Here is a 19,737-nt window from a genome sequence, read left to right as displayed (position 1 = left end):
ATTTGCATACTAGTTTGTGACTAATTTTAGTTACCCATGCAAATAATTGTTGAGCCATTTCTTATTAAAGTACTTCCCATTTTGCTAGGAAAAGACTGGTCCAAAAATAGGAGGAGAAACCCTGTTACCAAGAGGAGAAGAACATGCCAAATTTCTGAACAGCCTTAAGTAACCCTCACTTCAGACATTTTCCCACAACCCACCTCACCTCCTGTGGCTCTGGGAAAGCCAGGGATTGGCTCTGGATTGTTCCTGTTCCTGATTGACAGCGACAAACAAATGCTTGTAAAGCCCTCGGGCTTTGCTTCTTTCCTCCGTTGTGTTGGTTTGACATGAAATGTGACATTGTCTTTGAAGTGGAAAATCAAGAAACCATTGTCTTTCCTATTCTTGGTAGAGATGACGACATGACTGTGCTCACAACTCTCTTGTCCAGAAACTGGAAGATAAATTGAAAGCTGGGTTTCCAGATCTCTTGGTTTTAAAGTGTATGCTCCTTTATTACAATAAAGAGCTAGTGTTTATATGGACAGCCAAAGAAAAAATAATTTTGAAAAAAAGAATACAGTTGCTTAACTTAGGAGCTTCTGCATCCTTATCTGTGAAATGAAGACAATTGGACTAAGTGATTTTCAAGTGTATCTTTCAGCACTCAGAGTCTGTAAATAGTGTAACCTTTTCCCACCGGGATAATTAGGATCACTGCCCTGCATACGATCTTGATGCACTGACATTAAAAGCCAAGTTCCTTTCTGTTGTACTGGCATCTCTGTTTTGCTCTTGAAAGTTGGACAAATCACTGGACCCTTTGCATTTCGGTTTATTTATGTTTATATATGGCAAGAGAAAGAAAAGTTCTCTGTTCTTAACGATATTTGGAGCTCTGAAATAGGGATACGTAAAATCTCATCATTTTTAAGCATAGATTTATGTATTTAAAGGAACTGGCACTTCTAAACAAAAGTAATACAAAATTTGAGATGCCGTGAAGCATGACTGTTAAGCAGAAATGTCCTGTGTACAAAGACAGAAAATCACTTAGAGTTTGGGGTTTGCAGATATACTTTATTAACTCATCAAGAAGAAAAGGCCAAACCCTGTGCAAATTACCAGCAAAAAAAATCTTAGGAGAAACCTCTGTCTGGCCAACCTGACTTTGCAAACAGATTCATGTGAATGCTGACACCACCTAAAGACAAGGCAAATTGGCTGGCACCGCGGCTCACTTGGCTAATCCTCCACCTGCGGTGCCGGCACCCTGGGTTCTAGTCCCGGTTGGGGTGCCGGATTCTGTCCCGGTTGCTCCTCTTCTAATCCAGCTCTCTGCTGTGGCCCGGGAGTGCAGTGGAGGATGGCCCAAGTGCTTGGGCCCTGTACCCACATGGGAGACCAGGAGGAGGCACCTGGCTCCTGGCTTTGGATCACTGCAGCGCGCCCGCCGTAGTGACCATTTGGGTGGTGAACCAACGGAAGGAACACCTTTCTCTCTGTTTCTCTCTCTCTCACTAAATCTGCCTGTAAAAAAAAAAAAAAAAAAAAAAAAAGACAAATTCACAGGATTATTGTATTGGAATTGACATCTAGGTGGAAATACTTGAGGTTTCCCCCAAGATGATATGATATGATATATTAGGAACATAACACCTAAGGGAAGTAGTCAAGAGATTGATTTAGGCTTTCAGCAGCCAGAAATAAAATTTGCATGCTTTGGGGCAGGCACTGTGTGTGGCGTAGTGGGAAAAGCCACTGCCTACAGTGCCACCATCTCATTTGGGTGCCGGGTCAAGCCCTGACTGCTCCACTTCCCATCCCACTCTCTGCCATGGCCTGAGAAAGCAGCAGCAGAAGATGGTTCAAGTCCTTGGGCCCCTGCACCCACGTAGGAGACCTGGAAGAATCTCCTGGCTTCTGGCTTTGGATTGGTGCAGCTTCGGCCATTGTGACCATCTGGGGAGTGAACCAGTGGTTGGAAGACTGCTGTCTCTGCCTCTCTGTAACTCTACCTTTCAAATAAATAAATCTTAAAAAAAAAAAAAAGATTGCATGCCTGAAACTCTGCTTTGTACAGGCAGATGCTGCTATCTCTGACTCTTGTGTTTACTGTGAGGTTATGTCCTAATAATTAAACTTTCAGTAGTACTTTACTTTCTAGAAGATGCTTGTTTTTTAAAGAAATTTTACTAACAAATAAAAATGTTAAATTATTATTAAGAACCAAGAAGCACTTGAAATTCATGTTTTTAAATGGCTTACTTAGAATAGATATATTAGTCCCATAAACTTGACACAGAGCAATACATATAAAGTAGGTCAGATAGAACTTGAACTGGCAGGTTGCTCTTGGATTATTGGTCAGCCTCTTTTTATGGGAAAATACGTTCTTGTTTAAACACAGAGCATTGCTTGATCTGTGTTTGCTTGCATGGTGTGTAAATGATGTAACATGCTTGTAACATGACAGTGAGTTGAATCTGGGTGCTTTTTTAAAAATTTTTATTTTAAATTTCTAAATATGAAATATATTTGGGTCATTTCTCAGTCACTAAATCTTAAGGGGCTATCATTTGAGATCCTAAGTTGGGAAGGGTTAGGTAGGTTGGGGTGGGGGAACTTAATTGTCTGCCTTGAAAACACTTATCAATGAGATGTTTTAATCTTACCTCTTTATCAAATCCGTGATGCATATTTAATTTTTTATTAACCTATCTTCAGTAATGTAGGGTTTGTGTGGCATAGGCCATCAGAACAGGGTAAGCACTCAGTGACCTAAATTCACAAACAAAAACTGGCAATGTTGTTGAGAATCTTGTTGATCCAAACGTCACAGTCTTCACAGAGATTTATGGATTTACTTAAGAGGCAAAGAGGCATGTAGAGACAGAAAGATGTTCCATCCTATATGTCCGCAACAGCCAGGGCTAGGCCAGCCCAAAGCCAGAAGCCCAGAACTCAGTGCCAGTTTCCCACATGGGCGGTAGGAACCCAAGTGCTTGGTCCCTCATCTGCTGCCTTCCTGGGTGAGTTAGCAGGAAGCTGGATTGGAAACACAACAGAACTGGGACTCAAACCAGCACTCCAATATGGGATGCAGGCGCCTCAAGTGGTGGCTTAGCCACAACACCTGTGCCGCAGCCGACTCACCCCAATCTTTTCCCTTTTGCACCTTTTTCTGTTTACAGGAAATAAAGTGTATAGAGATGGGGGGCAGGGCGATCCAAGCTTTGGGGCCCAGTTTCCTTTATTACCTGGTTTTCCTGCCAGAACACCATGTTATACCTGCTTTAGGCTGGAAGTGGTTTACATTTACACCTGTATATTTATTCATCCTTTAAATTTGTGTAAGATTTTTGTACAGTTTTTGATTGTTTAAGAGATGACAGCAAATCTTTTGTTTTTCTACTGTTAAGTGAGAACATTAGGCCCCAGCAATACTGAGAAATACAGAGAAATAAAAGTTCTACATTTAAAAAAAAATTAAAAATTGTCTGTGTGTTTGTAGCATTCAGTGTATTTTCCCTTTTCAAACAATAAAAGGAAAGTGGAATTATTAGATAAAAATCATCCAGAATAGCAAATAAGGAACTTCTCAGTGAGTGATGTGGAATTGTCTCAAAAGGAACTGAAGATATTGAAAGCTTCAGACTGACTGACTGCACAGCAAAGTTGACCAGGATAAATGATAACAAAAGTAAAGCTTGATGTTTGTAGCAGGTTAAATAAACTCTGGTGGCTTTTTTAAAAATCTGGAGCACAGATCTATTTGCCTAAGAGCGTCATAAGTTGTAACCAATCAGATTTCTCCCTGTCAGTGACAGGGGCATCTCTGATCTCAAGAATAGTGATTTGGAAACCTTTCTGCTGTCAAAGATAGGTGGTTCAAAAGATGAAATTCTATCTGTATCTGCTATAATCTGAGAGAAATGGTGATAAAGAAGATAAGCAGAAAATGTTGACGAGATCAGGTGTCTTAGATCAATAGCATTGTACAGAAAAGGCTGTCAGAATTTTGAAAATCGAAAGGACAGCCACGCTGTTGAAATGTCCAAGTCAAAATGTCCTACACGTCCTGCAGGGGTCAGACTCTCTTCAACATGTCTGCAGCCAATTCTGGTTATGTCGCCTCAAACACAACCTGTGTATAACAAACCACCATTCCTAGCAGAGAGCCTGTGGTTCTTGTGAGCCCCTCACTGCATTTTTACCAGTAGATATATGTATGAGCTCTGTGGGTGTTCTGTTTGAAGACATCTTGTTTAATGCGTATTGTTGATTCACTAACAGAACTCACACCTGAAACATACCCAGCACATGGACCTTTTCTGTAAGGCACATCAGAACCTTGAACTTGGGAACGGCAGACAGCGCATCAACACTTTAAACAGGAAAGTCACCAACAACAGAAAAAGGACACACTCACAGTGTGAGAGCTGAAACCATGTCTTAAAACCAGAAGAAAAGTATCTTTGAGGTCGAAGAAAATTCTAGCCTAGAAATACATTCTGTGCCAGCACAGCAGTAGAATATACCTTTTAGTGTTTTGTCAAGGAAGGCACCCAAGAAGGCAAAAGCATCGCTGGCCCATAAAAATCATAATGGGAATGTACTTGAGATGTCATTGCGTGTAGTGGAATTTACCTGGAAGTAAAAACTACAAAACCAAACAAGACATTGTGTCTGTCTATCCATTGCAGGCCCTTTGCCCTTGTTGGCTTCTAGCAAGAAAGTGTAGGGAAAGAGAACCTACCTGAAGGGCCCAAAGTAGGGTCCTCAGCTTCTGGGGGAGAACCGTTTCTTAAGCTCACAGTTCCTGCCTCCTCCTGGAAGAGATAAGGAAAAGATGGCCTGTGTTCCTTATCTGGGACCCAGTTTTCTTCAGATTCACACGGATGAGCTGAAGCAGCCTCATTTTGTTTGTCCTCATCTGGAAACACATTCTGTACATATGAGCGACCGTGAATCAAGACAAAAAGTACCAAAGTAATGATTTGGGGATTATGAATAGCAATTATTTGAATTGCAAATGTTGAGCTACAAATCATAACAAGCAACAGTATAATGTTTCTCAAAAGAATAGATCAAGAATCTTCCCATGGTTGGCACTGTGGCACAGCGGGTGAAGCCACCATTGGCAGCACCAGTTCATGTCCTGGTTACTCCACTTCCAATCTAGCTCCCTGCTAATATGCCTGAGAAAGCAGCAGAGAACAGCCCAAGTGCTTGGGCCACTGCACCCACATGGAAGACCTGGAGGAAGCTCCTGGATCCTGGCTTCTGCCTGGCCCAGTCCTGGCTATTATGGTCCTTTGAAGTGAACCAGCAGATGAACAATCTCTCTGTGTCTCCCATTCTGTTATTCTGCCTTTCATATAAATAAATCTTTTAAATATATTTAAAAGAAAAGAAATTCCAACATAGATAAAAAATGAGCAAACATAAATGAGGGACAAATGTATCCCTTGACAAATTTGTTGCTTACCTGAAATCTCTTAAGAATGGGGCAATAATGATGAAAAAAAAAAAAAAAGAACCCAAAAATGTACCAACAGCCAAACTTTTGACAAGACCCAACTCCTCCAAAAATACAAATTGCTCTGTCACTATTAAATGTAGCTGTCCAGATTCTTGGTCCTATTCTCTTTGGCTTTCTTCCCCCTGCCAAGGAAGTGACTGCAGTTGGCTTTTAGCGAAGGAATTCTGGACTGAACTTGAAAACCTTGAAGTACAATGGAACCCTTGTGAAGGCTGAGGTAGAACGAGGTAAGAGAATTCTTACTCAGCCCCTCCTGCCAGAGACTTTTATCCAGAGTCCTAGCCAGTGAAGAGGAAAGGACAGGCGCTTTTGTTTTGCTTTCTTAAATGGGCCACTCACTTAAACCGTTCTTGGTTTTTAACATCTGTATAACCCCTGCATTCCTGTCTGTGGACACATGACAGGCAGGTGGCCATGTGGTTTGGCCATGAGTCAGAGTCCATCTGCTGCCGTCCACCTGTTCTCTAAGCCTGGCTCCTCATTTCCTAGTGGAGGTAACACAGCAAAGCTTTGTCTTTTCTGTTGCACAACCTGGCATGAAAAAAATTCAGATGTCAGCATTGTGGCACACCAGGTCATGCTGCTGCTCCTAATACCAGCATCCCATATCAGAGTGCAGGTTCAAGTCCTGGGTACTCCGCTTCCAATCCAACTCCCTGCTAATGTGCCTGTCAAGGAAGTAGAAGATGGCCCAGGTACTTGGGCCCCAACTACCTATGTGGGATACCTGGATGGAATTCCTTGCTCCTGGCACCAGCCTAGGATATTGGGGCCATTTAGGAAGTGAACCAGTGAATGGAAAAATCTCTTTATATGTCTTTCCCTCTCTGTCACTCTGCCTTTCAAATAAAATAAATATTTTAAAAGAATACAGTTGACAAGCTCTCCATGGCCTTGGGTTCTCCATCTAGGGACTGAAAGAATTAGGGAAAAAATTTCATCAAATCTGAACATGTGAAGACTTAACTTTTCTCTCTCTCTCTCACTTTTTTTTTGTTTGTTTTTTTACTGTTAATTCCTATAAAACAGCAACAGCTGTTTGCTTGGCATTTGTATTGTCTTGGGCATTATAGGTAGTGGAGAGATGATTCATAGTATGCAGGATATTGCATAGGTCATATGCAGTGCTGTGCCATTTATATAAGGGTTTTCAGCATCCTGTGAATCATATCCAAGGCAAGAACAGTGTGTATTTCAAGAGCCCTCCATCCCAGTCTTGCTAATGTTCTCAGTTGCTTACTTTAAGAAAGGATTGACAGGAGCAGTGTCATTGTGCAATGGATTAAGGCATTGCTTGTGACACCAGCATCCCATTTTGGAGTCCTGGCTGCTCTCTTTGAACCCAGTCTTCTACTAATGTTCTTGGAAAGGCAGAAGTTCAGTGCTCAAATGCTTGACTCCCGCCATCCATGTGAGAGACATGGAGTTCCAGGCTCTTGGCTTTGTCCTGGCCCACCCCTGGCTTTGGGGGAATAAACCAGTGGATAGATAATGTGTGCTCTCTCAGCTCGCTCACTCTCACGCCCCCCCCCCCAAGGAGATGGGAGGAGAAAAAGACCTCTGCTCCTCTTCTGTGTAGTAGATTCCAATATTGCTTTAATTTACTACAATGAGCCCGGATTTAGTAAAATGATAATTTTCAATGGAAGTGTCTTATTTGAAGAAAGGTTGGGTAAGGATGCAAAAAGAGGTGCTTGCTTAAGGTGTTCTTGGTTTGTCTGCATTTTAGTGTGGGATTCCTGAAAGTCAGAGGAGAGCAAGGGTGGGAAGAAGGCAGATGGTAAACCAGAAGAAGGCAGAGTGTGTGGGAGAGAAGAGGGGCATTGTTCCTGGTGGAATTGTGTGCCCCCAGAGACATGTCGAAGTCCTAGCTGCCATGTCCATGAACGGGACCTGATTTGGAAATGGAGTCTTTGCAGATATTATCAGTGTAGAATGAGATTAGCTGGGTGAGTTCATAATTCAGCGTGCCTGGTGTTCTCACAAGATGGGAAGACACACAAGAGGAAAGATGATGTCTTGGCAAAGACAGAGAAGGCAGGTGGTGATGCCGCCACGGAGTGAGCAGGAGCATGTGGAGGGAGTGTGATCTTACCAGAACCAGGACGGAGAGATTAATGGATTTCCATTGTTTTGAGCCACCTGCTCTTGTGGGACTGTGTCACTGCAGTCTGGGGAAATGAACATGGGCACTAGAGAGAAAAGGAAGATGGCACCAAAACTTCATTGTCCCTGCTTCCTACTTGTGTCTACGAAGCTGGCTTGCTGTCACCCTGGTTTGTGAATGATGCGGTTAAGGCATCACAGTTGAGTCCTCTGACTTTTCAGAGGCAATGGAAAGGAAGCATCTGGCTCAGTCACCTTCTCAGAGAACGGTTTTTCCAAATCAGTTGTATTTTCCTTCATTTTCACTCCTCTGCCTAACTCCTGAGACACATGGAGGAAGAGTGAGCAGTAAAGCACTCCCTCTGGTTCAAGGTGTTGCATGCTCAAGCAGAAGAGAAAACCACACAATCACTCAAGGGGCCTCGGCTCAGTTTGAGGCTTGAGAGGCTAAGAAAGACACTTGGCACACAGCATTTTTATTGGTAAGCTGGAAGCAAACATGTACCCATTGCTCTTCTTCAGTTGGATATATTGTTCTATAGGACAGGAGTTCTGCTCTAGGGAACAATGACCAAGCTGGTCAGACCTGAAGGTTTGGTGCTAGAGAGGCACCCGGAGCCCCAGAAAATCACCTGCAAAGAAGCAAAACCAGGGCGTTTGAGGCATCACAAGATGAGGCAATTGTGTCTCCCAGGACTGTGTGAGCCTTGCAGGTGCATTGCCTGGGAGAAGGGGAGTGCGTCACATGGCTCCTTGCCGGTTTGCCTCAGGGAGGTCAGATGTGGTGGCGGTTGTAGAGGTAGGGAGGATACAGCCCGTCATAATGCCACTGCCGCCACTGTTCCACTGCCTCCCGGCTCCTCTCTTCCTGCTCTGTGGAGCAAAGACCAAGTCACCTGTGAGGACAGAGAGGACTCTGGCCCAAGCACAGCCACCACCCCCAGCTGCCCTCAGCCTGCATTGCCGGGCCCTGCAGGGACAGGAGCCATACATGCCTGCGAGCCCTAGGTGACAGACACAGAATATCAGAGCAGCAAGGAGCCTGGGAATGAGTTGAGAGGCCTCGTTTTGTGGATTAGCCACACAGGTCACAGGATTGGCTGCCGGTAGAACTGAGACCAAGGTTTGGTACCCTGCATGCTGTTCTGCCCACGTCACAGCAAAAAGGGGGAAGAGCCCTAGGCAATCACTGGCTCACGGAGGTAGTATCTAGGACACCAAATCCCAAAACAACAGCATAGTACAACAAAAGCAGACACAAACCATGCCTTTAACACACTGCACAGGAAAACCTCAGGATCCTGGAGTGATGGGGGATAAGCAGTTTTCTCCCCTATATTGGTCTATATTCGTAAAGATTTGATTTAAAAAATGGAGGAGCCCATGTTGTGCAGCAAGTTGAGACATTCCCTGTGACACTGACATCCCATATCTGCACCAGTTCAAGTCCCAGCTTCTCCACTTCTAATCCAGCTCCCTGCTCATGCACCTGGGAAAGCAGCAGAAGATGGCCCAAGTACTTAGGTCCCTGCCACCCATGTGGGAGATCCTGATGGAGTTCCTGGCTCCTGGCTTCAGCCTGACCCAGTCCTGATCATCACAGCCATATGAGGAGTGAACCAGCTGATGAAAGATGTCGTTCTGTCTCTCCCCCTCTCTCAATAATTCTGCCTTCAAATAAATAAATAAATCTTTTTTAAAAAATCTAACTGGAGGGGCAGCGCTGTGGCGCAGTGAGTTAACACCCTGGCCTGAAGTGCCGGCATCCCATATGGGCGCTGGTTCTAGTCCCAGCTGCTCTTCTTCTGATCCAGCTCTCTGCTATGGCCTGGGAAAGCAGTAGAAGATGGTCCAAGTCCTTGGGCCCCTGCACCCGTGTGGGAGACCCGGAAGAAGCTCCTGGCTCCTGGCTCCTGGCTTTGGATTGGAATAGCTACGGCCATTGCGGCCAATTGGGGAGTGAACCAACGGATGGAAGACCTCTCTCTCTATGCCTCTCCTCTCTCTGTGTAACTCTGAGTTTCAAATAAATAAACCTTTAAAAAAATCTAACTGGAAAAAGATGGATTAGCCCCTGTCACCCATGTGGAAGACCCAGATAGAGCTCATGGGTTTGGCTTGGCCCAGACTGTGCCACTGAGGTGATGTGGGGAGTGAACCAGCAGATGAAAGGTGTGTGTGTGTGAGAAAGAGAGAGAGAGAGAGAGAGAGAGAGAGAGAGAGAGAGAGAGAGAGAGAGAGAGAGACTCTGCCTCTCAGATAAATCTTTGGAGAAAGATAAAAGAAAACCATGACAGTAATCATCATATTTTGTAAAAACAAAGAAAAGCCTTCATGAGAAGCATTGGGAGAATGAGAAGACCTAGCAGAAGAAGAAGATGTTGAGGACTGAAACGTGTCTTTCTCTGCTTTGCTTCTGGATTCCACCAGAAAACCCTGTGAAGCCTGATTTGGTGCTAGTGAAATTAGTGTCATCTATGACCTTGTTTAACAGGCTGGTGGCTTCAGAATGTGGGGAAAATTGATGTCCTCATGTTCCTTAGCACTTGTGAGAGCCAGGTGCTTGGGCTGAGTCCCACCTCAGCAAGAAAGGCCCTGTTACCACTGCCTGTTTGAGGCACCATGGCTGCTGCCAATGTTTTCCTCCTCTGTGAGTGCAGAGTCAGCATTCCCCATGGTGCTGAAAATCCCCTTTGGTGCTTGGTTCCCCGGGACAGCCTGGAGCTGCCGAGCCAGGCCCAGACTGGAGCTTTAGATGTGAGCAGTTAACTCTTTGAGACATTTCTGCAGCACGGTAGACCACCTCCTCTTTGTCAACCTTAAAAGTGTGATTTTGACTTGGTAGTTAATGTCTAAAGCCAATGTCTTGGGAGAGATGGATCAATGACTCTTAAGACAGGTAACATTGTCAGAATAACTGAGACCAGGGTCCTGATTGAACGGGAGTCTCAGGGCCCTCAGAGAAGGGCTTGGAAGACAGACACCTTGAGCATGGCTCCAAGGTGGAGATTTCAGGCACCCAGGCCACTGTTCACCCAGGCCACAGAAGTTCTGGGGCACAGACAAGGAAAAGGGACAGGCACAAAAATGAGTTGCACCTTTTCAAAACAGATCTTTTCCACCTTGGCTCTTTCCTTTATCAAGCTCTGGAGAGGACACCTGGTAGCTGCCGTGTTTTATCTCCCTCACTCCATCCACCCGTGTGCCAGTTCCTGCACCAAAAATCTCCAAGACCTCTATGCACTTGGTCAACCATGACTTTCAAAAGCAGGAACTTTGCTGGCAAACATGCCTGAGCTCCAACCCCAGGGCTGCCGACTTGTTTGTCACCTTCTGTGTTCCTTTGTCCTTCCTATGCCTCGGTTTTTGCTTGTACCACTCAGTTTAGGCTATAATTAAAATGAAAGGGTGAATGAAGGTCTTGTCCAGTGTGATGTCCTGGAGATCCCACACAGATGTGAATCCAATGTACTTGAAAGTGAGTTTGGGGCCAGTGCTATGGCACAGTGGGTTAACGCCCTGGCCTGAAGCCATATGGGCACCAGTTCAAGACCTGGCTGCTCCACTTCCAATCCAGCTCTCTGCTATGGCCTGGAAAAGCAATAGAAGATGGTCCAAGTCCTTGGGCCCCTGCACCCACGTGGGAGACCCAAAGGAAGCTCCTGGTTCCTAGCTTTGGATCGGCGCAGCTCCGGCCGTTGCGGCCAATTGGGGAGTGAACCAGCGGATGGAAAACCTCTCTCTCTTTCTCTCTGCCGCTCCTTTCTCTGTGTAACTCTGACTTTCAAATAAAATAAATAAATCTTTAAAAAAAAAAAAAGAGTTTGAAATCTACCCAGCACAGCCTACCAGATCAAAGTCCCTAGTTTCATTGCTTGGGCAGAAAACACAGACCACCACAGTGATCCCTGAGTAACAGGAAGGAGGAAAAGGAGTCTGCATCATTTGGTCAGCTAACAATTCCCCATCTCCACAGTCCCCAAGCCAATGCTAACACAGAAATCCTACCCTCTTCCACACCTTCTCAAGTTCTGTATAGCCATTTCTCTGGCTTTCTCCTTGCTTTTCAAGGCTCTTATGGATATGAATTTAAAGTAGATCTTCCCACACCTCCCTCCTACAGTTAAATGGGGGTAGTGGGGGAGCTGACATTTGGCCTAGCAGTTAAAATGCCACATCCTGTATCAGAGTGCCTGGGTTTGATTCCCAGCTCCAGCTCGTGAGTCCAGTGTCCAGCTAACCCTGAAAGGAAGCAGTGATGGCTCAAGTGGTTGGATTTGTGCCACCCACATGTGAGGCCTGGAATAAGTTCTTGGCTCCTGGTAATGGTCCTAACCCAATCCCAGCCATTGTGGGCATTTGGGGGAGTAAGCCAGAAAATGAAAGTGGTGTGTGTGTGTGTGTGTGTGTGTCCCTACCTCTAATATATTATTTTAAATGATATTTTAAACAAAATTTGGGAAGAAGAAGTGGAGGCAAACCATGTGATTTTCTCACAAGGCGCCCTTCCCTGAAGAGACTGGTGAAGAGCTCTTACCATCATTTTGTTCCTCCACAAAGTTCTCGAATTCATTCCTTTGTTCCTCATAATATTCTTTCCGCAGCTCATCAGCCCGTAGCTTCTGCCTGTTTTCCGCTGTGAAAAGAGTCAGGGTTGCCCCCAAGAAAGAGGGTGCTGAGGATACAGATTTTAACACCTGAAGGACCTAGGGGATTATCTCAGAGGCCAACATGGTACAGTGGGCTAAGCCACCACCTGCAACATTGGCATGCCATATGGATGCCAGTTCAAGTCTCAGCTGCTCCACTTCTGATCCAGCACCCTGCTAATGTACCTGGGAAAGCAGTGGGAGATGATGACCCAAGTGCTTAGGCCCATGACACCTATGTGGGAGACTCAAATGGAGTTCTGGCTCCTGGCTTCCTCTCCCCCTCCCCCTCCCCCCTCCCCCTCTCCCTCTCTCTCTCCCTCTCCCTCTCCTCCCCAACTTTGACTTTCAAATAAATAAGTCCTTTTTTTAAAAAAAAAAAAATGAGCTATTGGGCAATGACTAGACATAGAAGGACCTTTCATGTTTAAACAAAAAAGATTATCTCTGTCCACTGCCTCCATTTTGCAGATGAAGAGATGGAAGCCCTATAGTGTAAAATGATTCAGCTCCAGACAAAGTTAGTGATATATTCAAAGGCCATGTAGAAATCTCATGATCAGAAATGATTTCCATAAAGGAATAATCCAATTTAAAGTTAATCTCATCTCAATACCTTCAGGTCCATTTAGCATTTTTGAGCATTTATCAAGGTCAGGATAGAGACTCAGCACTGGGATTAAAAAGTTAGTAAAAAAAAAAAAAGATTCTGGGAGCAAGCATTTGGCACAGTGGTTGAGCCACTGGCTGAGACACCCGGGTCTAAGTCCCAGTTCTGCTCCTGATTCCAGCTTCCTGCTGACGTGCACTCTGGGAGGCACCAGACTGTGGCTCAAGTGCTTGGGTCCCTGCTACCCACAGGAGAGACCCAGCCTTCTGACTTCAGCCTGGCCCAGTCCTAACTGTTGAGGGCATTTAGGGCCATCCAGTGCCCAGGAGCTCTCTGTCCCTGAATCCACCTCTCTGTCTCTCTTTCTCACTCATGCTCTCTCCTTCTCCCTGCAGATAAATACATACATTTTTAAAACTGAAAAAAAGAAAGATTCTGTCCCTCTAATTAAGAGATCAAGAGTCTGGTTAAGGCAAAAGATTTTAGAAGTTTCACCATGTATAATATGATGACTGCTAGAATAAAAATCATTTGGAGAAAATTATTTCAAGCACTCTACTTTCAAGCACTCTCTCCCTCTCTCTCTCTCTCCATCCATGTGTAGCACAGAAGGATCAGCTGCTTGGGCCACCTCACATTCTTAGGGCAGGAGCCCCCTCCCATCAACATGAGAGATTAAAGTTCTCTTCTTGCCCCCACCATATTTGATGTGCAAGAGGAAGTTGGATGGTGGCATTGAGGGAAGCAGAGAAACAGAAAAGCCAAGGTCCCCTGCCCATCCCATGTTAAAAGTGTTGGGAGAGACAACAAAAAGTATTTCTTTGCTAAATGAAAATACTAGAAATCATCTCAAATCCTTCTTGGAAGAAAGGAGTTATATTAATACATAAGTTGTATGATCCTAGTATGTGTTGTATGGCCATGATTTGATGTAGCTTAGATTAAAAAGTCAAGGTGTCTGTGAGTTAGTCTTAGTATGGATCTCTAAGTCCCATCTTCCAGACTTCTACCTTTACCCACAAACTTGTAGGAAACTTCAGTCTCGTGGAAGGGGTTGGAGGTCCTCACTCTCACACCCACCCATTTCAAAGGAGGGGATTTAGCCTTAGGGGAGAGCGCAGTGACCTAATGGATGTCACACAGCTGGGAGGGGCTCAGGTAGGGCTGGAGTCCCAAGCACCCATTCCCACATTCATCTACCGGCCCAGAACACCTCTTGCATAGCAGCCTCCCCTTCCTGACCCACCGTAGACCCTGGTGTCCCTCCAGGAAGGAGGGAGGCCTGAGGGTTTAGGAAGCGGATGCTCCATGAGCCAGTGCCGAGTCCTAAGGAGGCATTTTCCAGCCCCTCTGCACCCAGGGAAAGAAATAGTCTGCACAAGTTGCTTGTCAGAGTGCCACACGCTCAACTTCCGATGCAGCAGTGAACCAGAGCTATCTAATTCTCAGAACAGGAAGGTATTTTTATCATGCGTGTCCTTGCTATGCACTGTACACATCCTTTGTCAAAGGCGTGGGCATTCCATCCATTTCTCTTTCCACCCAAACACCATCCGTGGCTTTCTCTAGAAGCTTAGAGATGTCAGATGCCTGTCCCCTGGTTCTAAGGTCCAGTTGCCTGAAGTGTCACTCAGCCCTCCCCTGAGCAGTCACTGGGCACTGCTCCCCTGCCGTGCACAGGTGATGGCCAGATGGCAGCAGATGCATTCCTGTGTCACCTTCTGTGATCACCAGGCTGTCCTGGGCCTCCCTTGACTCTTGCCACACTGAGCTCCCGTTCAATATGAGGGACCTCATTGTTCTGAGTCGGCTCAGGAGGATGGAAGGTATTTGCCTGTCCTAAAATCACACCTGTTTCCCCCCAGGATGTCTGCCAGAAAGTTTCTTCTCTGATTTCAATCACAAACGATCCAGCCTCCATCCTAGCTTTTCAGTGTTTCTTGACATTGGCCAACTATTCAACCCCAAATTGTGTGAGGCCTGGAAATTTTCCTAGTGCAGTTATAGTATCCAAGTTAAAAAAAAAAAAGGAATTTCATCTGCAAGCATTTCCATCTCTATTCTTCCCCCATCATTTGAAAACAGGCCTGTCATTTTTTTTTTTTTTACCAAGTAGTTCACCTCGCTGAATGCTGATGGACACAAAGAGTTCATTCATACACACACACGCCCAGGAAAGAATCAAGGCACAGACTCAGCTGGGACAGTTGTCTGAGTCGTGGAAAAATCAGAAACCTGAAGGCCTTGCAACTGTGGATGACAGGAAATACAGCAGGCTGTGCAGGAGCCGTGCTCACCCAAAGTCCAAACTGAAAAACTGCTGGCTGAACACAGCTTTTTCAGAGGCTTATAAATAAGGAAATGAGGGTCAGGGAGAGGAAGTGGCGAGGACCCCGTCCTCTGCACTCTTTCCCTGTGTGTGAGGGACATGCCCTTGAATAGAGGGTACGCTGTGCGAGCAGCCCCCAGAAGCACACACTGTAGCATTGTGTCCCTGCTAGACCGGTGCTTGTGTTTCCTCCTTCATGCATCTTAACAACTGCTAAGTGCATTTGACACCCGTTTCTTATGCAACAACACATTCACTCCAATGTGGGACCCACAACCAAGGAAGTCGGATGTAACTTCTCAGTCAGAACTGTGTCCACTCTGATAGCCAAGCCTGGGTTGAACCCCCGCTGCCCCACTGTGTCCTGCCGCCTGCCCACTGTGGCTAAGAGAAGGAACCAGGGGGCATGAGCAAAGGCCAGGCTGTCCAGCATCCTTACCGTTGACTTCTTCACGGGATTTAGGGGACCGCTTGCCACGTTTCTTGAGGAAATTGGAGGCATCTGATTCCCGCATAAAAATCTTTGGCTTCACACCTGAAACCCAAGAGAGGCTATCACCATCAGCACAGGGTGCCAGGGCTGCCGGGTAGCGGGCGGGCCCCTCTGCTCACCTTCCTGAGCCTCGTCTCTTGCTGCCTGCCGGCTGCTCACAGACGCACTGGTGCCCTCCCGCAGCCCTGCGGGATGAAGGTGAAGGTGAACTCCTACAGCAGCAGCGGGGAGCCAGACCCCAAGCAGGGCCTCCACAGCCCTCTTTGGCCTCAGGGACTGGCCAGGGACTCTCAGTCCCTCACATGCCGGCTGAAGACCTGAACCCGCCAGGCCAGCTGGGGAGTTTTTCTTTTTCTATTTTTTCTTTCTTTGCTATTTTCCTGTATTATATCATGTCTTACACACACACACACACACACACACACTCATATCTCAAGCATAGCATCTTAACAATAAGCACACCCCTTCTACCGGTGCCACCTGAGCAGACTCACCTGTATAAGCTAACTCTTAGTATGCAGTGACCACAGTCCACCCTTGGCCCTCCCATACTCACTAGACAGGAGCACCACAGCTGAGAAGCAGGACAGGAGGAGAACCTGTCTCCAAGTCATCTTTGTAGCAGCTGAGGCTCCCTCTAGGCACCGCAGGGCAGACAAAGTACTCCCGCAGCCCCCAGAGCTGCCGCCCTGCCCAGGGTCCTCGCTTCTGAATCAGATTGGCCAGGAGGAGGGAGGGAAAGAGGACAGAGAGAGCTGGGATACCACAGAGGGAGAGTGGGAGGGGTCCTGGCTGCGGTTTCCATTGGCTGCTCCCAGCCAGAGCACTGGAGATGTTTTTGGCGCCTGGCAAACCTCTACAGAAGCAAGGCTTGTAGTTGGAGCCACGGGCTGGGACAATTTTGCTGTGACCTTTCCAATATCAGTGTCCAAGGAGTTGCTGTTGAGAATGTTCAGCCTAAGAGTCGAGATTCAGAGACCCAGGGCCGGTCTCTAAGAGCTCTTTGCACCAGGAATGTTAGTACTGGTGTCCTCAAGGGGATCAATGGGGGAGTTTTGATTCAAGGGTCAGGCAAAGAGGAACCGTAATGACCAGAACCCCACCCTACCCCTGGTGACACATGGACACATGGGCCTTTCCCTTGGGTAACCAGGACGTCCCCTCCCTTGATACATTACTCCCAGCTGTGATCTCTGCCAAGCAAAACATACAGCCCAGGCCGGCGCCGCAGCTCACTAGGCTAATCCTCTGCCTTGCGGTGCCGGCACACGGGATTCTAGTCCCGGTCGGGGCGCCGGATTCTGTCCCGGTTGCCCCTCTTCCAGGCCAGCCCTCTGCTGTGGCCAGGGAGTGCAGTGGAGGATGGCCCAGGTGCTTGGGCCCTGCACCCCATGGGAGACCAGGATAAGTACCTGGCTCCTGCCGTCGGATCAGCGTGGTGCGCCAGCCCCAGCGCGCCGGCCACGGCGGCCATTGGAGGGTGAACCAACGGCAAAGGGAAGACCTTTCTCTCTGTCTCTCTCTCTCACTGCCCACTCTGCCTGTCAAAACAAACAAACAAACAAACAAACAAAAAACCAAAAACCATACAGCCCAAGGCCTAGAGGCCTCAGAGTCCTTTGAAGATGTAGAGGAAGAGTCTGGCAGCCTTCCACTTTGGGGAATGGGGAGCAACGTGTTGGAGAAGCATCACCTCTGTTCACACCACTCTAGAGCCACAGGTGTTACCCCCTCTCATGGGAGGAAACAGGCTCCTAGAAACGAAGGCCAATGGAATCAGCGCTGTGTGCCATCAGAGCAGTCCCTCCAGGGATGTGTTCCTGACATTGCCCTTTACCAGGGCCTGTCATCCACACCATCTCTAGCTAAAGAGACAGTAAACAAAATAAGCAATGGAGGAAAATGCAGCCAATCGCTATGCTGGCTCCATGTGGGTCCCCCTGGGACGCTGGACAATCTGCAGGCAGGGACTGTGTGTAGTGGGACCAGGAGGAGCAACATGCATGAGGACACATTAGCGAGGATTCATCTCTCAGTTGAACTAGATGTCTGTTGGGAGAAGGAAGGGACACCAGACAGTGATTTTGATGGGACTCTGGAGTGAGAAGGTGGGTGTGTGTCACACCTACGATGTCCTTGACACCCTGAGTCCACTTATCCCTTGCTTAGTTCCATTCAGGTAAACTACAAGTGTGTCTTGAATACCTACTTTACCCTGGGGCCCTGTGCTTGTCACTGGCCAATCGGCTTTGGGTGAACCTATCCAACCTCCCCAATGTAATTTGCATACCCCTGTTGGACACTGTCCACTGTGCATATGGAAAGTCTTTAAAGATACTCACATTGTGCCATAGTGGGTTAAGCCACCACCTGCAATGCCAGTATCCCAGGTAAGTGCCAGTTTGAGTCTTGGATGCTCTACTTCCAACCCATCTCCCTTGTAATATGCCTGTGAAGGCAGTGGAGGATGGCCCAAGTGCTTGGGCCCCTGCACCCGCAAGGGAGACCCAGAAGAAGCTCCTGGCTGTTGGCTTTGACTTGGTCCAGCCCTAGCCATTGTGGCCATTTGGGAGGGTGAACCAGCAGATGGAAGATTCTCTCTTTCTCCTTCTCCCTCTCCCTCCCTCCCTCTCTCTCTCTCACTCTGCCTTTCAAATAAGCACAATAAATGTTTGAAAAAAAAAAAAAGAACAATCTTGGACACCACCAAGTTCTATCAGACCCAGCCTGGAATGCAAAGGCAGGAGATCCAGAGTTTGCTCAGTGGAAATATGGAGGCAGTTACAGAGAGATCAGTCTTCCATCTGCTGTTTCACTCCTCAGATGGCTAAAGTGCCCTGCTGAGCCAGGCTGAAGCCAGCAGCCAGGAGCTTCATCTGGGTCTCCCACATGGGTAGCAGGGACCCACACACTAGGGCCATCTTCTGCTGCTTTTCTCAGGCCACTAGCAGGGAGCTGGATCAGAAGTGGAGCAGCCAGAACATGAACTGTTGCCCATATGGGATGCTGGTATCACAGACGGCAGCTTTACCCACTGTACCACAATGCCAGCTCCAAATCTTTTTATTTTAATTTTATTTTGCTTCTTCTTTAATTTCCAAAGCAAGCTCCTTCAGGTGTTGACTGACTGTGAAGTGTGCATAAATACTCTATTATGATAGGCCAGGATGGCAATATGATCCCGACTGTACAAAAAGAACATAGATGCAAAATATGTTGAGATTTTCTTCCTTGAAATTATAGGACTGTGTTTGTGTGTGTGTGTGCATGTGCACATGCATATTTAGATACCTCTATTCCCATTCTATCCTTATGACTGAAACTGATTCATGCAGTGCCCGGTTTTTTCCTTCTCTCTCATGAAAAAATCATTCTCCCCCTCTCCGTGTGTGTGTGTGTGCATGAGTATGTGTGTATATCTCTCTTTGAAATAAATAAATATTAATGATCTTTTTAAAATATTTTATTTATTATGCCACCCTCCAATGTCTCCAAGACATTGGAATAGGATAAAGTATTCATTTGAGCTATTTTTAACTGAATAAAGCACATGAAATCAGCATCACTTTCTTTTTACATTCCCTTTATTGTATGTGGAACTTCTCTCATTCTACCATAAGTGTTTCATTCTTGTGCATGAAGACAGTCAAGGCCCAAAACTACCCATGTGTTCTGTTATAATGCCACATTCTGATGGCATTATAACTGATGGAAATGATACCATTTTATCACTTTCCCAAATACAATGATCAATGCTGCCATAAAAGTCTCTATAACTAGACATTGTAGTAATATAAGTATATACATTGTGTCTTCAAGAAAAAAATGCCTAAAACAAAAATAATATCTAGAGAAAACAAGCTATTTTGTGATTTAGTAAATATTATTATTTTTCTTTGATGCTGTACTTGAATAGCCACGTGTTATGGCAGAAAAAAATTGAATTCAGAAGCCCATCCTTAAAACTTAACAACAATGAAATTAAAGTTTAAAAAATATTTAAAAAAAGATTTTATTTAT

General features: G+C 46.2%; 2 protein-coding genes across 6 annotated transcripts in view; one reads left to right on the top strand and one right to left on the bottom strand.

Moving 5' to 3' along the window:
* The window catches only part of MCM10 (minichromosome maintenance 10 replication initiation factor), a 42,449-nt gene extending 38,968 nt beyond the window's left edge, over window positions 1–3,481 (top strand). For 2 of the 4 annotated variants that reach the window (XM_017347688.4, XM_089311744.1), the window contains exon 20: window positions 89–3,481. In XM_017347688.4, coding sequence (XP_017203177.3) covers window positions 89–172 — 84 coding nt within the window. In that variant the 3' untranslated portion in view covers window positions 173–3,481. The remainder of the gene's footprint in view (window positions 1–88) is intronic. The other 2 variants (XM_008268096.5, XM_070055687.2) reach the window with 1 other exon arrangement.
* On the bottom strand, window positions 1,381–16,442 carry UCMA (upper zone of growth plate and cartilage matrix associated). 2 transcript variants are annotated; one of them, XM_070055703.2, is made up of 6 exons: window positions 16,274–16,435; window positions 15,837–15,902; window positions 15,664–15,759; window positions 12,174–12,272; window positions 4,745–4,817; window positions 1,381–1,515 (listed from the first exon to the last, which is right to left on the bottom strand). In XM_070055703.2, the coding sequence occupies exons 1-5, from the start codon at window positions 16,329–16,331 to the stop codon at window positions 4,768–4,770; spliced, it is 369 nt and encodes a 122-aa protein (XP_069911804.1). In that variant the 5' UTR covers window positions 16,332–16,435; the 3' UTR covers window positions 1,381–1,515; window positions 4,745–4,767. The 2 variants fall into 2 exon arrangements, with proteins under 2 accessions (XP_069911804.1, XP_002717637.1); XM_002717591.6 differs by lacking the exons at window positions 1,381–1,515; window positions 4,745–4,817 and adding an exon at window positions 8,097–8,509 and having other exon boundaries at window positions 16,274–16,442.
* Between the last annotated feature and the right edge of the window lie 3,295 nt (window positions 16,443–19,737).

The sequence above is a fragment of the Oryctolagus cuniculus genome, chromosome 13, assembly GCF_051225735.1.
Source record: "Oryctolagus cuniculus isolate XC-2025 breed Fujian yellow rabbit chromosome 13, ASM5122573v1, whole genome shotgun sequence".
NCBI classification, from domain to species: Eukaryota; Metazoa; Chordata; class Mammalia; order Lagomorpha; family Leporidae; genus Oryctolagus; species Oryctolagus cuniculus.
The sequence above is the reverse complement of the archived record's forward strand: the minus strand, read 5'-3'. Positions and strand labels throughout refer to the sequence as shown.

Excerpts from the sequence above, each read along its gene's own strand:
- UCMA (XM_002717591.6), bottom strand. The coding sequence starts at position 16,331 with ATGACTTGGAGACAGGTTCTCCTCCTGTCCTGCTTCTCAGCTGTGGTG. Across the intron at positions 15,760-15,836 it reads AAGAGACGAGGCTCAGGAAG|GTGTGAAGCCAAAGATTTTT; the intron begins GTGAGCAGAGGG and ends CTTGGGTTTCAG. Across the intron at positions 12,273-15,663 it reads ATCCCGTGAAGAAGTCAACG|CGGAAAACAGGCAGAAGCTA; the intron begins GTAAGGATGCTG and ends CTCTTTTCACAG.